Genomic DNA, 13,576 nt, shown 5'->3' with positions numbered 1-13,576 from the left:
TATCTTTGGCATTTTTAAGTTTAAATTCTAAACCCATGACTTTGACTTGCAAAAAATTCACGGTATGATATTCAAAGCGCTCAAGTTTCTCTTTCAAATAAGAACGTAAACCATTAAATGCCAAATCCGCCAAATCTTTTTCAGAAATCGTCAAACTAAAACACCGGTTTTTAATTTCTTTAAATCTTTTGAAATAATCCGAAGAAGATTCATCACGTCCTTGCCTAATCGATGTTAAATCTAACAATTTCGCTTCGGTTTCCCCACTAAAGAAGTGATCATGAAATTTACGCTCCAATTGAGCCCAATTGCGAATAGAGTTAGGAGCAAGTGAAGAGAACCAAGAGAAAGCTGTTCCAGTTAAAGATAAAGAAAATAAACGCACACATAAAGCATCATTAAAGCCAGCTTCCCCTAACTGCAATACATATTGACTAACGTGTTCCCAAGTTGTACGAGAATCATCACCATTAAATTTAGTAAACTCAGGAATATGCCAACCAGCAGGAAAAGGAGTGAAATCAAACTCAGCAGGGTAAGGTTTTTGATATAAACGTGTAGTACCCATATCCACCCCAAGCTTACTCTTAATCGCAATTGCCAGATCCTCTTTGAACTTAAGAAGATCGGCCTGATAGTGCTGGCTGGTATAGAACTCAGAAAACCGATGTGCATTAGGATTTCCATGCGTCATCGTCTGTAACGAAGTTGGGATCGGTCCTTGATTAGGTCCAGATCCTTGTGATCCTCCCGCTACAGCAGTAGTGCGGGACGGTGTATAAAGTGACAATTCATTAGTTCGGCTAGGGGCAGCCAAACCTGGAATTGTCTCGAGAGGCGTTGGCGACAGTACTGAGTAACCGGTCTGACCGGTTGGGTAACCGGTCTGACCGGTCCGACTGGTGCTGTGTGCACGGTCGACGGTGGCAGGGTTTGCCCTGAGAATGAGTTTGGCGGCATACCATAGTGTGGTTCAGATGTGAACTCAGGGGTAGCCGAACTCGGATCTGATGAGTTAGGATCTGACATGGGTTGTTTACCTTTAAGCGCATCAACATCACTACTCAATTTAATTAGAATATTACCCGTAGCGGCTTGTGCAACAACAATCTTTTGATCCATCATGGATGACATTCTATGAAACATATCAGAGGGAGAGAGGCTTACATTGGAGATCTCTTCAACCTTATCCTTGCTAAGCTTGAGAGACGACAGTATGAACTCTTCCACTCTCTTGATGAGGCCACCACGATCCTTCTTGAAGCCCTTCAAGAATTGTGCCTTGACGTGCTCCTCCACAAGAAGGTAGGCCTTGCGCTCTTCTTCGGTGAGCTCCTCCATCGTGGCCATGATGATGTTTTCCTTGTCGATCTCTGAAGAGCCCATCTTCTTCAAGGAGTAGATTAGATCGGTTTTAAAACCAGATTAATCTGTCCCCAGCGGAGTCGCCAAAAAGTGTGTTGACACAGAATCACGCCAACACACTCGAATGAGCTAGAACGCGCGACGATCGTCAAAACAATCAACACAGCGAAAACCCTGGGCGGACCGGTCTGACCGGTTTCACCGACCGGTCTAACCGGTGCAGGCAGGGAAATCGCGAAGACCTAGAACAGCGAGCTCGGGAGGGACCCCGTCGGAGCTCGTGAACGTAGGGTTGTCCTGAGGTCGGCAGACCACTCAGAACATCTTCAAACGCCACCGGGACGAAGGAAGAAAGCAATCTAAGGTTGGAAAAGACTAGGGTTTGAGAGATAAAAGTAATGCGATATTTTGATTGATTTGATTGGGAATAACCTCAATCGGCCTTAGCCTTTATATTTATAGGCCGGGGAAGACGTACCCCTTCACGAGTAGGATTACATGAGGACTCTTTACGAAAACCCTAATTCTACTCGGACTATACAGACCAGACCGGTCTGACCGGTCGGCCCGACCGGTCAGACCGGTCGGCCTCAGCAGATGCCAAATTTGGCTATCAACACGTGGCTCCCACCAGATATTCCCCAGCCACAAATGGTTACCACATTGTCCATATAGCCCAGTCCTGGTCCTTACCGCAAATCTGCTCCAGTATAAAACGTAGAGAGGCACAAATGAACTGAAAATCCCTGCTGCCCACTCCACGTACGATACAACTTTTAAAGTGCTGTCGTCCGGTTCCTTTTTTCCATAAAAACAAATTTCGTATCATGATGTTGTGGAATATATATATATATATATAGGAAGTATATTAGAAGCCCTGGGCTTCATAGAAGCCTGGACCAAATAGACCCAACCTACCTGGTCCGACCTGAACCGATCGGCAGGCAGTGCCCTGTGCGCGCCCGACCCCCTGCCCGACCTCCTCGTTCTATGTCCGACCGGCGCCACCAATCCTACCTGGTGTGATCTGATCGGTCCCCACCTTCCCGTTATCCACATCAGATCAAAAAGGAAACCAACCCACTAACATTTCCCGTGATTCTCTCTGTACTCAGCATACATTCCTCAACCGTCGCCCCCGTCTCCACTCCGTACGCCATCGGCCACCCCTGCTATCTCTGCCGCATATCGATGAACCGCCGCATATCGATGCACCTCATCGTCGATCAGCGGCAAACTGGCACCGCATTCCCATTCGTAACTCGCTCCGATCGGTCTGTTTCTACTCTTGTGTTCTTCCCCGTTCTATTATCAATCCGTTGATTTCTATACCAGCCCCCCCATATTTCATATGGATCCTACGCCGGCCGCCGGTCGCCGCGCAGATCCAGTGGACGGCCACCCGCCACTGCCCGACCCTAGGCCTGACTCTCCACTCCGAGCCCAGGCGCCTCCACTCGGCGGTCTCCGTTTCTGTTACAAGCGGGTTGCCAACCGCGGCAAACCCCCAATCAGGTCCGGGGAACCATCCCCTGGGCGCAGATTCAGTACCAAGATGGTTGCTACCCGCGGCAATCCCCTACCCAGTACCGATGAACCATCCTCCTCCGACGACGATGTCTTCATGGCACCGATGCGACCTCGGCAGAGGTCCCCTCCTCCGCCAACCCGTTCATCTCCACGACTAAAGCATCAAGCTTCAGGTGCCGCTGCGTTTCCATCAGGCAAACCCTGCCCTGCCCCCAAGCGGCGTGAAAACCCCGAACCAGTAATTTTCTATTGCATAGTTACTTGGTTTTTTCGTACATATGTCCATGTTTTATGCATTTACTTGTCCTGCACACAAGCTGCACCAAAATCATGATCCAGCAAATTTAAATTCCACATCTACGTTGTTTTTATGCCTACATGAACATGTTTTATGCTTTTTTTTGTTCGTGCTGAGTGTGTTAGGTTTCGTGTATGGTTCCTAATGTATTCTGTGTGTCATTATTGCGTAAGAAGATTAGCTTTGATTAGATCATCTTAGTTGCCTGTTCCTTCTATTCATTTTATGCAAATCACATGAATAGTTATTTTTTCTCATCATTAACTGCATTAATTTTTGAAACCAGCAGCCCTTGAATTTTGCAGTATTTCCCATGCCATCATAGGTGTTTTGTCATTGTTACCTCTTTAATTATGCTACCGTTTCTTGAACGATGTCCACACAACACATCATACTTTGCTATTTAATTAATCTCATACCAAATTCTATGGTATTCCTTTTGTTCCCATACAGCCCAATCGTCGTGTTGGTAAATGGCCTGTTAGGGATAGTGCTGCCCGGGAACCATCTCCACAGCCTGATATCGTAAGTACATCCACAAACTCTCACTCATCTTACAATACCAACATTGAAACTGGTATACATTCTTTCACTTTTCATGTCTATTGAACCCTGGTGCACCAAATATGGTCGAATATTCAACATCCACCATCTGTTTATGTTTTTATATGCTCATATGTTCACACTTATACTATTCCTATATTCATCGTTTTTTGTCATCTAATCCTCACAAGATGATCGTCGTGGCGTGAAACGTCGTTGTACGCGTAATACAGATCGTGAAGCATCACCACCAGCTGCCGACGTAAAATTTTGCATACTACCATTTACATGTCTGACACTAATCATATCTGTTTTTGTGCATCAATTTATATGTTACCACTAATTCGATGCTGTTTGCAGCAACCGAAGAAGCTGAATATTAGGTGTATTCCAGCTGATGTGTTGGAAACCATCAAACTTATGAACACCGATCAGCTTGCCGAGGTTGCCAACTACAGGTTTGCAACTCTTGTTGATATGGCACTAGACGCAGTTGAGTGTTGCGGTCTTCTACGGTGGTTAATGGACCACACAGACCCGAGGGATATGACTATCAGGGCAGGACCCGGCAAAGAGCTGAAGATAACAAAAGAGGTGGTGAAGCTCGTACTTGGTATTCCCAGTTCCGGTGGGTCCATTCCAACCTTTGGATGGGCACAACGTAAACAAGTAGCATCCAACTTCCGAGCTTCCATTGGGATTGGCAATCGACCCATCAAAGTTGAGTTCCTCCGCCAACGGGTTGCTGCCGGTGGTGTAGACCAACTAACGTTGAGATGCTTTTTTCTTATCGTCATGAACCGGCTGCTGTTCCCCTCTGCCAGCTGGAACATCACAAACTCAGACATTGTGATGACAGAGCATATGGACCGCATGGCCCAAATCGACTGGTGCCAATTGGTTTACAACCACCTTTGTGACTCCGTGCAGAAATGGCACCAAGAGAAGCCCAAAGCTGCAACCCGGACCATCTATGGTTGCTCCGTCGTCATCCTTGTAAGGTTTCTATACCTCTATGATTAATAATTTACATGCTTTTATGCCATCACCTTTTACCTGGATATATGGCATCATATGACATTTATGCATACTGCCTATATTATTTATGACATACACATCAATTCTTATTGTTTTGTACTTCCATAAACAACTCTCAACGCAGATATATTATCTTGACAACCTCGACCACCGCAGCTGTCCGACCGACCGTCACGGCGTCCCTCGCATAAGGCATTTCCACAGGGAGGTTATATTTCAACTTGCGAAGGCAGATAAAAACAAGCATTGCGGCAGCCCCACCACTTACGGCAACTGCCATGTGAGCTCCATACCTAACCTTTCCACCTCGCTCAATTTTTGTTTTTCCTTTACAATGATTTTTACTCATCCTTCAAATAATATATTCATGCAGTTCCGCAGCTGTACCAATACTTGCTACTTTTATGGTCCTAAAGAGTCCAATGGTTCCTCTGATTTCTCAGTCCACATACCTCGCCTCGACACGTTGCTCTCCGAGAAGATCGAACTCCTCCCTGCCCGCCGCCGCAACAAATTTACCAAGGCTCTTGAGAAGCATGACAAAGAGATAGACAAGTTCTGCCTGTTTGTCAAAAAAGCAACCAACAACTTAGCACAAGAGCAGCGCAATTTAGCTGCCACCTTTGCTGAATTAATTGATGACGTCCTGTGCGCTGAGTCCCCTGACGAGTCACACGAAGATGCTCCAGTCAGCAATGATGAGGATGACATGGACAGTCAGCATCAAACACATGCATATAGCCAGTCTGAAGAGTATGAAGGCAATGGAACAGGCTCCTCCGGTGATGATTCACCAACAGGTGGAAGGACCCCCCCTCTTTTACTGAGCACACCGACAGACCTAGCAAACACCCACAACATAAAACGATGGCTTGCATACATATATTCCTCTTTTTTTTTTACACTTACAACATTTTTTTTACACTTACAACATATTTGTTATGTGCCTTGTTCTTCACACCATGTGACAGCTTCATACAGTTCTTGACAAATCTAACAGTAAGATGTATATGTACACATAGTTTAACATGTACACTTTTATTCAACCTTTTTATGCACCTTCACCCTGAGATCTTGCTTCATATTTTACCAATTCTGGATTGTCATCTTACTGTCTCACAAATTTACCTTTGTTCACAGGATCCCTTTCGCCCCTCCCTACACAGCTCCCACCCGCTTCCCAGTTGACTGAATCACAAGCCAAACACTTCAATGACAAATTTTATTGGATGCAGCAACAGCAGATGCCCGATAAAAGTCATAAATCCCCTCCACACACAGGTTTATTCTTTTACACATTCCATCATTTTTATGATATCTCCTTCTGCAAATTATTACATTTTTCATGTGTGAATTAGATTTTGAACAACCCACAGTCACGCACCATTTAACCGTCCTCATCACTTTATGTAGGGAAGGATATGCCAAACATTGATTCTGTTCACGTTGAACCACCTACCTCCAATTTCCCTCATACTGCACCTCCCCAGGTCTGTTAAATATGCTTCCTCCCAATCCAACATCACATTGCTCATTTACGGTATTCTTAGTTAAACTATTTCACCTATTTTTAATTCTGTTTTCAGCCGCATCCAGTTCCTGATGCCAATTTCTGCATTACTGACCTACCGGACGTCATACAAACATCGCAGTCAATCCACCAGAAAGCCCGCGTGTGCGATACGCCGCCACTGTTTGATAAGACTCCTCAAGACAAGGTTTTTATATCCAATGTTGTTACTTTATGTCTGCTTGTTATCTTTATGCCAATCTACATTACAATTTACTAACTAGTTACCATCATTCCACACAGAGATTACAAGACCAGACCACACAGGTTGAGCCATCATCAAAGAGTTATACACCAAAGCCAGGCTTTGACACCACGGTAATTCTGTTTCCCAGCCAACACACATCATTGTATGATTATTTATGTTCTCTGAACCAGTTTCAACACCTTGTGTCATGGTTTTCTCCCTCAGCCCATAACACCAAGACTTGATGGCTCTAGGCCAAAATTTGACGAGACACCGAGAGCAGATGTAACCCCCCCAACACACTTTGAACTTACCCTTTCCCCGAACTATTCAGTTTTACTAACTATGTTCCTGGCATGTAGCCCGATGTCACTCCTCGTCCCGAACAAGGCAGAACACCCTGTTCCAACTCCAAGTCAGAAGCGTCACTGCGCCAATGCTACCACACAGTATTAAGACTACGCGAACTGCTCTGCACCGACAAACATGCTCTACCTAGGTAATTTACTTCTCAATTTACACCATCTTATATTTCTTGCATAACTATCATTTTAATCCACTGCCTAACACTGCAGCACCAAACTTATGCAACACGGGGATACATTTGTAAATGGGTCAGATGTTGCCGACTCTTTTATGGATGGGAAGCCGCTACAGCCTTTCTTGATGGAATTTTACATGAGATGCCTCCGTGATGATGTTGCATCCATGGGATCAACTGAATCTCGGAGATCTATCTTTCTAACTCCCACCATATCGGTACACTTTCAGGCCAACCGTACCCTGGTTCCATCTTCTCTTATTATACTGTTGTTTATGATGTTTTACACACTTCATTTCAACCAGGCCATTCTCGACTGGGAAGCTACACACCGCAGGGACAGCACGCATATACCTTTTGATGATGTCGCTCTTCTGTGCGCCCTGGACTGCCTGCTTCCTTCAGAGGAAGCACTCCTAGCATGCAACACGGTATGTAGACGTATCACTTCCTTTTCCACTCCACCCATGATTATTTACCGTCATTTTGAAAAGTTCGTACGGTTAACCTTAAGTAAATGTACACAAAGCTAACTTTCACATTTACACACTAATATGTATCTAGAACAAACTGTCACCCTCAATCTTTCACCGTTTACTAACTACTACATTTGCATTTCAGATTCCCATGCACACTGTAAACTCACTTATTCATATTCCCTTTTTCAGATTTTCCTCCCAATGTTCCACAAACGCCATTGGTCTGTTTACGCCATCAACCTCGCTCTCCTACGTATCGACATCTTGGACCCAAACCCCTACGGGCCGGATCTCCCCCACACTCTTTGGCAGGACTTCCACAAAGACACGGTTCAAAATGACTGTGGCAAATACGCTTTTTGTAAACTTGCAGCCATTAGACTAGCCACCGCCATTCAAAAGCTGCGGCCAAAGGCATTGCTGCGAAACTTTGCCAACTTTCCGTTCCACTACCAAACCAACTGCCCCACCATGGCACCCGGGTCCAATGATAGCGGGTTTTACGCAATGATCTTTCTCAGATCATACGATGCGAGCGATGGTACTGTCACTCTACGTCTGGACCCTGTAAGATTTCTATGCAACTCATCCATTGTCAATATACATTTCCACTAATTCCATAGAATACCATCTTCACTTTCCTATTGCACTATATGTATTCTCACTTACTGCATTTTCCTGCACAGACCCAGTCAGCTCATCTACATTCGGAACTTCTCCACCACCTCCTCTTTCACAAATCAAATGAAGTGAAGAACCTGCATCCTGAAGTTGCCAAGATGAACTGTCGCAATCTAGGACTTTAGTTTAGTGCATTAACTGTGCTGCAATGTTTTGTATCTTTGGTTTGTACACGTTCAACATGACTGATTTATGGGGCCTCTGCACCCTTATTGAGTAACTGCAAGAATTGGCACAATCTTTCTATTAATCTTTGTCAATTTCTACTGAAATAATCCTCATGTACCATGTTATATATACTTACTGTGCTCAGTTTTTAAAATAACCCACATATGCTTTTACTCTCCCACATATGTCTCCCCCCAATATGTCACCCCACTTATTCACCCAACTGTTAAATGGACAGCCCAGCTCCAGCCCAGCCATAAATGGACAGCCGAACAGGGCCTACACCACTTAATGCAGGATTCTACACCATATTAAGTGTAAACGTTAAGACTCCAATAGTTCATATGTTACACACACCCTCAACAATGTTTCTACCCAAGACAGACCCAAATCTATCATATCCATTGCACTTCCAACAAATTATGTTGGATCCATCTCTCTAAGCAGTTCTATGCATATAATCAACACCAAAAATCACCACCTTTACGTATGGCCCGTTCTTTATCCGTGCTACATCCATGTGGTTTGTACACTAAAATAAATTAAGTTTCATTTCACAATTCATATAAAAGTAGAACCATCTATTTCACCCTCGATCGTAGCGTCCGTGGACTCCCCTTGCGCTCTCCTGAGGATCCGTCTTCACCTGATTGAGTGTCACTTTCTTCACCTACAGATTCTTCATCTGAAATAATCTCATGTCGCTTCCTTGATGATGACTCCTTCCACTCCGGAGCTGTATGTTGAAACCTATTCCTTGACCCTGGTGGACGACCTCTTTTACGTCTGCTAAGGCTTGCCAAGCGCTCTCTGTTCTCTTCCTTTGACAGACATGTCCTACTGTTGTGACCATCTTTAATGCCACAGATTGTACACTTCCTTGTCATTTTCTTTTCTCCCTTGGCACCAAGCTTCAACACATATTTCTCTGACTCTGGGATCGTCCTTCCCTTTGGCCTGGCACGATCTGGCCTCTCCAGATTTACTCTAGAAAAATCAAACTCCAACCTCTGCAGGTTCACACAATTTTTTGCATTGTTAGTATTTACACCAAATTTTTATCTTCAAAAAAATGATTTAACTCTTTTTCTGCATTTACACATACCTTCTTTGCATTCTTATCTCCACAGTCTGTCGTTTCCCTGCTGATTTCTGCACTTGCAGCTGCAATACACCTTGTTGCTGCACCCACCACCGGCACCTGCTGGAATCACACATACTTACTGTCATGTACATCATACTTCAGTAATGCATATTTTCTACATCAAAATACCTTACATATTTCCTTTATACCTCATTACTCACTGCCATGGTTGACGTTCTTATTTCATCCCTCCCATATATGTTTTCCATGATGACTTTATTACTGATGGATGTTGCTGCTTTGCATCGTGCGTCCGTTGCATCTGCAGCCACCAACTGTAACCCTTCCCCTTCTTCTCGGCGTCCTTCATTGTTATCCTCGGGGCCTCCTTCTCCACATCTGCCTCTATCACCCCCCTGTGGTTCTGTTGTATCTTTTACAGCCTGTCAGTGTCAAATAAACTCAATTAATATAAGTGCCATCCAAATGAACAATTAACATATGAATCCAACATAATTATTACCTCTTCTTCCTCCCCATCAATATCTACAGTGCCATCATCTACACCAATATCCGGCTCCAAGCGCACCGACACCTCTATTAGCTCTTTCATTAACTCCATTGCCCTTTCGTATCCTGCATTTGACATACATGCATGTCGGATCAATGTCATCGCCCTTGATAACAACAACCTTTGTCTCATATCCTTGGTGGCTCCATCCTTCCCCCTCATTTTAAAATCTGCCCTCTCAAACACGACATCCTGATGTGCATCTTTTGAGTATCTCTCCAATATATACTCCGCCGGTATCCTTTCAACTTGAATGTGCATAAATGTTCTTAGCAGATGCACGCACAACAAACCTACAGTTTGTATAAAAGGTCGTAAAATCTCAGTGTAAGCATGTAAACTTAATCGAAGTATATATTTTACAAATGCGTTCGCATACCGGTGTGTTCCCATTCCTTACACTCACAGGTGTAATGTCCTCTTTCGCTATCAGCATGCACCTTGAATTGATGTTGTCCCCATACTATTTGGTTAGAACGTTTAGAATGCTGGACAAGCCAATCATTACTCCCTCCTTCAGCATCTTGCACTATACGATATGCTGTCGCATGCTTCATTGATTCCTCAAACCTTCTAAAAACTGTCTTCGTATATCCACGAGCAACCCTGGCGACAAACTCCCAGTTTGTGTCCGGCTGAATATGTTTCTGCAAGTTAATATCAATCATTTTCAGAAAACAACCAAGACCTTCAGTTCAGTACAGTAGTATACACATCCATGTGCTGAAATTGTGTATATTCCAACACAACCGAACATAAAATTTAATTAATCACTTCTTACCTGTTCACCGTATTTCTCAGCTGCTTCAGCCATCCGTCTTCGATGTAAAAACTTTACCATCTGCTTCGCAAACCGATGCAGTGGTGTGTTCGCATCTACATGGCAGCTCTTCACAATATTGTTCATGCTCTCACTTCTCTGCGTAGAGAGCATTACACCACAATAGTCCTTCTTAAAAAAGGATGGCACCCAAGAGCTTCTCAGATCATACATGGCCTGTAGTGTTGGATTCTCGTTTATCTCAAATTCGTCTAGCATCATCGACCACGCTCTTTCAAACTCTATGGGTGTGAGCGGATGATGTAAGACGGACTGGAATTTTTCCTTGAAATTCCTCTTCTTGAACCGTGTATACAACTCATTCAGGTATGTCATATACCTGTCTTGCATATGCCACAGACATAACCTTTGTATTGTCTTTGGGAAGACCCTCCTTAGTGCAACTGGCATCGCCGGGTCTTGATCTGCAAAAAATTATCACCCATTACTTCACTGACTTCGGCTAGGTATTTGTACTACTACAAATGTATTTAGAAAGAAGCACCGCAATAAATATTATAGTTACCTGTAAGTATGCAACGTGGCCCTTCTCCCCCCATGCATCTCTTAAATGCTCCGAACACCCACTCAAAAGTTTCTACGGTCTCATCTCCTAGTAGAGCAAATCCGAATATGGTGCATTGCAGATGGTTATTAGCACCGACAAACATTGCAAGAGGTTTATGATACATATTAGTCTTGTGCGTCGTGTCAAATGTTACCGCATCCCCAAAATCAGCGTATTCGCCTTGCATGCTTGCATGAGACCAAAATATGCTCTTAATTTTACCCTGCTTATCTATCTGAATTTCTGAGTAAAATTGGGGATTTTCTTTTTTACACTTTGCGAAGAAAGCTAGCAGCTTAGCCACGTCATCTGCCTGCTCCTCACGCCTCCTCGCCGCCCTCCTGCAATAGTATGTCACAGTCATAAAATCTGAACACATTTTCATCGCATTGCTGCATATAATTCAACAATTATACACTTACATGTTTTTCAAATCTTGTCTGGTCATTGGATTGTTTTCAGGGCCTCCATTCATGTCTGACACAATGTCAATTATGCAATGCTCAGGCACCCTACTATCTTGCATTGCACCAACAAAATCTAACAATGGCGATTCTACTTGCTTATGAGAATAGAAGTGTTTTGCAGCCTCTTTTTCCGTCAAAAATTTGTGGTTATGATCAAGATTTGCAAGCACTATATGAACAGCAACTACCTCTTTTTTCTCATTAACAATCTGACGTAATTTGAGACCGGCTTTACAGCCTGTCATAACAGTCCCCGTCTTCCTGCCCTTAGCATCTTCCTTTTTAGCCTTCCCTGGATTAGTTCCCTCGCTTCTGCAATTAAGCCACTTGATATTCCCATCGGACCTGTACCTTTTGATACTGAATCCAACCACCCTCGCGTACTCGAGATAGAAATCATCTAGGCACCGAAACTCCATCCCAACACGTGGGACCAAGGATGGTTCTATGCTGTCTGCCTGCATACATAAAGAACACTACTTCAGCTTCTATATATACCCCACACCCTATAGTCTGCCTAGTTGCACGCTTGTATAAAAACACACGGAAAAAAATGTATAACTTACGTGTCTCTGGAAAATTTCAGGCGTGTCCATCTCCTCCTCTGACACTGTCCTGGTTGCTGCATCCCCAACCACACCAGCGCACGCAGGCTGGTTTCCTGGTGCTCGTAGTTCGGCCGGTGGAGTAACCATGGTTTCTGTCACTTCTCCACGGCCGGCTGTCGGCGTCGACGTAGCCCTTGTCTCATGTACCGATGAATCGACACTGCCTAACCTCGCCGCTGGTGTCTGTACACCAGATTCTATACCCGCCGTCGGCTCCATGACCGTCGCCGCCGCTGCTCCAAGAAGCACGGTGCACGCGGCTTCTCTGTAGCCGGCCCCTGCTGCCGTTCCTCCTACTCCTTGTACTGCCGCCGAGGTTGCATATCCTGAGGCTCCTCTCCCTGGCTTCGTGGATTCACGGTTGCTCCAAGCTTTTACGCCAGAGGAAGGACCGGGGAAGCTTCTACGCCGGACGAACGCCAGTGGCTCCAAGGATCTATAATGGAACAAGCTTCCAGGCCGCAAGAACGACCGTGAAAGCTTTCTACGCCGGATGGACGACGGTGACGTCGTAAAAGGCAATCGGCGTCTATGGATACAAGATCCTATTTTTGTGGGATAGACGGACGACTTCCTTCCGTTTTCGTCATCGATGCAGCGGATCACGTCGCCTTAGTAACCGCTCGGCATGCAACGTCCCGTGCGCGCCCGACCGCCAATCGCCGGACCCCCTGCCCGTCCTCCTGGCTCTACTCGGTTCTCCCGCTCGGTCCAGGCTTCAATGAAGCCCTGGGCTTCAAATAAGCCTGTCCTATATATATATATATATATATATATATATATATATATATATATATATATATATATATATGTGTGTGTGTGTGTGTGCAGATATGATTTTCCAACATGGTAATATCCTGGTAGATTGTATGGCTCTCACATCTGATCTACCCCTCTATAGGAGTAGTAGATTTGCCTAAGGAACAAAAGAAAGTAGCTTTGTGCTCGCTGGGTGCTATCCTTTTTATGTACACGGCATGTAGCTTGAATTCGCTACACCCTGAAGAACTTCCAATTTTGACATGACCTGCCCCTTTCCTGGAGGGAAAAAAGATGAA

The 13,576-nt window shown here is 44.6% G+C and overlaps 3 protein-coding genes across 4 annotated transcripts; 2 read left to right on the top strand and 1 right to left on the bottom strand.

Annotated features, from left to right (window-relative positions):
- Positions 1-4,206: 4,206 nt before the first annotated feature.
- LOC120654042 lies at positions 4,207-6,776 on the top strand. The gene is made up of 8 exons (XM_039931647.1): positions 4,207-4,732; positions 4,899-5,054; positions 5,148-5,574; positions 5,915-6,055; positions 6,188-6,264; positions 6,361-6,492; positions 6,588-6,662; positions 6,723-6,776. Exons 1-8 carry the CDS (start codon positions 4,214-4,216, stop codon positions 6,774-6,776), a joined length of 1,581 nt encoding a protein of 526 aa, XP_039787581.1. The 5' UTR covers positions 4,207-4,213.
- A 58-nt stretch (positions 6,777-6,834) lies between these two features.
- On the top strand, positions 6,835-8,563 carry LOC120700097. Of its 2 annotated transcripts, XM_039984277.1 has the most exons (5): positions 6,835-7,030; positions 7,107-7,290; positions 7,378-7,503; positions 7,741-8,118; positions 8,238-8,563. In XM_039984277.1, the coding sequence occupies exons 2-5, from the start codon at positions 7,117-7,119 to the stop codon at positions 8,355-8,357; spliced, it is 798 nt and encodes a 265-aa protein (XP_039840211.1). In that variant the 5' UTR covers positions 6,835-7,030; positions 7,107-7,116; the 3' UTR covers positions 8,358-8,563. The 2 variants fall into 2 exon arrangements, with proteins under 2 accessions (XP_039840211.1, XP_039840219.1); XM_039984285.1 differs by lacking the exon at positions 6,835-7,030 and having other exon boundaries at positions 7,045-7,290.
- A 2,844-nt stretch (positions 8,564-11,407) lies between these two features.
- Positions 11,408-13,163, bottom strand: LOC120651840 (protein FAR1-RELATED SEQUENCE 5-like). Its single transcript, XM_039929481.1, has 2 exons — positions 12,477-13,163; positions 11,408-12,368 (listed from the first exon to the last, which is right to left on the bottom strand). Exons 1-2 carry the CDS (start codon positions 12,735-12,737, stop codon positions 11,862-11,864), a joined length of 768 nt encoding a protein of 255 aa, XP_039785415.1. The 5' UTR covers positions 12,738-13,163; the 3' UTR covers positions 11,408-11,861.
- Positions 13,164-13,576: the final 413 nt, after the last annotated feature.

This window comes from Panicum virgatum, chromosome 1K (assembly GCF_016808335.1).
Source record: "Panicum virgatum strain AP13 chromosome 1K, P.virgatum_v5, whole genome shotgun sequence".
Lineage (NCBI taxonomy): Eukaryota > Viridiplantae > Streptophyta > Magnoliopsida > Poales > Poaceae > Panicum > Panicum virgatum.
The sequence above is the reverse complement of the archived record's forward strand: the minus strand, read 5'-3'. Positions and strand labels throughout refer to the sequence as shown.

Excerpts from the sequence above, each read along its gene's own strand:
- LOC120654042 (XM_039931647.1), top strand. The coding sequence starts at position 4,214 with ATGGCACTAGACGCAGTTGAGTGTTGCGGTCTTCTACGGTGGTTAATG. Across the intron at positions 4,733-4,898 it reads GTTGCTCCGTCGTCATCCTT|ATATATTATCTTGACAACCT; the intron begins GTAAGGTTTCTA and ends CTCTCAACGCAG. Across the intron at positions 6,056-6,187 it reads TAAATCCCCTCCACACACAG|GGAAGGATATGCCAAACATT; the intron begins GTTTATTCTTTT and ends CACTTTATGTAG.
- LOC120651840 (XM_039929481.1), bottom strand. The coding sequence starts at position 12,737 with ATGGAGCCGACGGCGGGTATAGAATCTGGTGTACAGACACCAGCGGCG. Across the intron at positions 12,369-12,476 it reads CTGAAATTTTCCAGAGACAC|GCAGACAGCATAGAACCATC; the intron begins GTAAGTTATACA and ends TTATGTATGCAG.
- LOC120700097 (XM_039984277.1), top strand. The coding sequence starts at position 7,117 with ATGCAACACGGGGATACATTTGTAAATGGGTCAGATGTTGCCGACTCT. Across the intron at positions 7,291-7,377 it reads TTCTAACTCCCACCATATCG|GCCATTCTCGACTGGGAAGC; the intron begins GTACACTTTCAG and ends CATTTCAACCAG. Across the intron at positions 8,119-8,237 it reads TCACTCTACGTCTGGACCCT|ACCCAGTCAGCTCATCTACA; the intron begins GTAAGATTTCTA and ends TTTCCTGCACAG.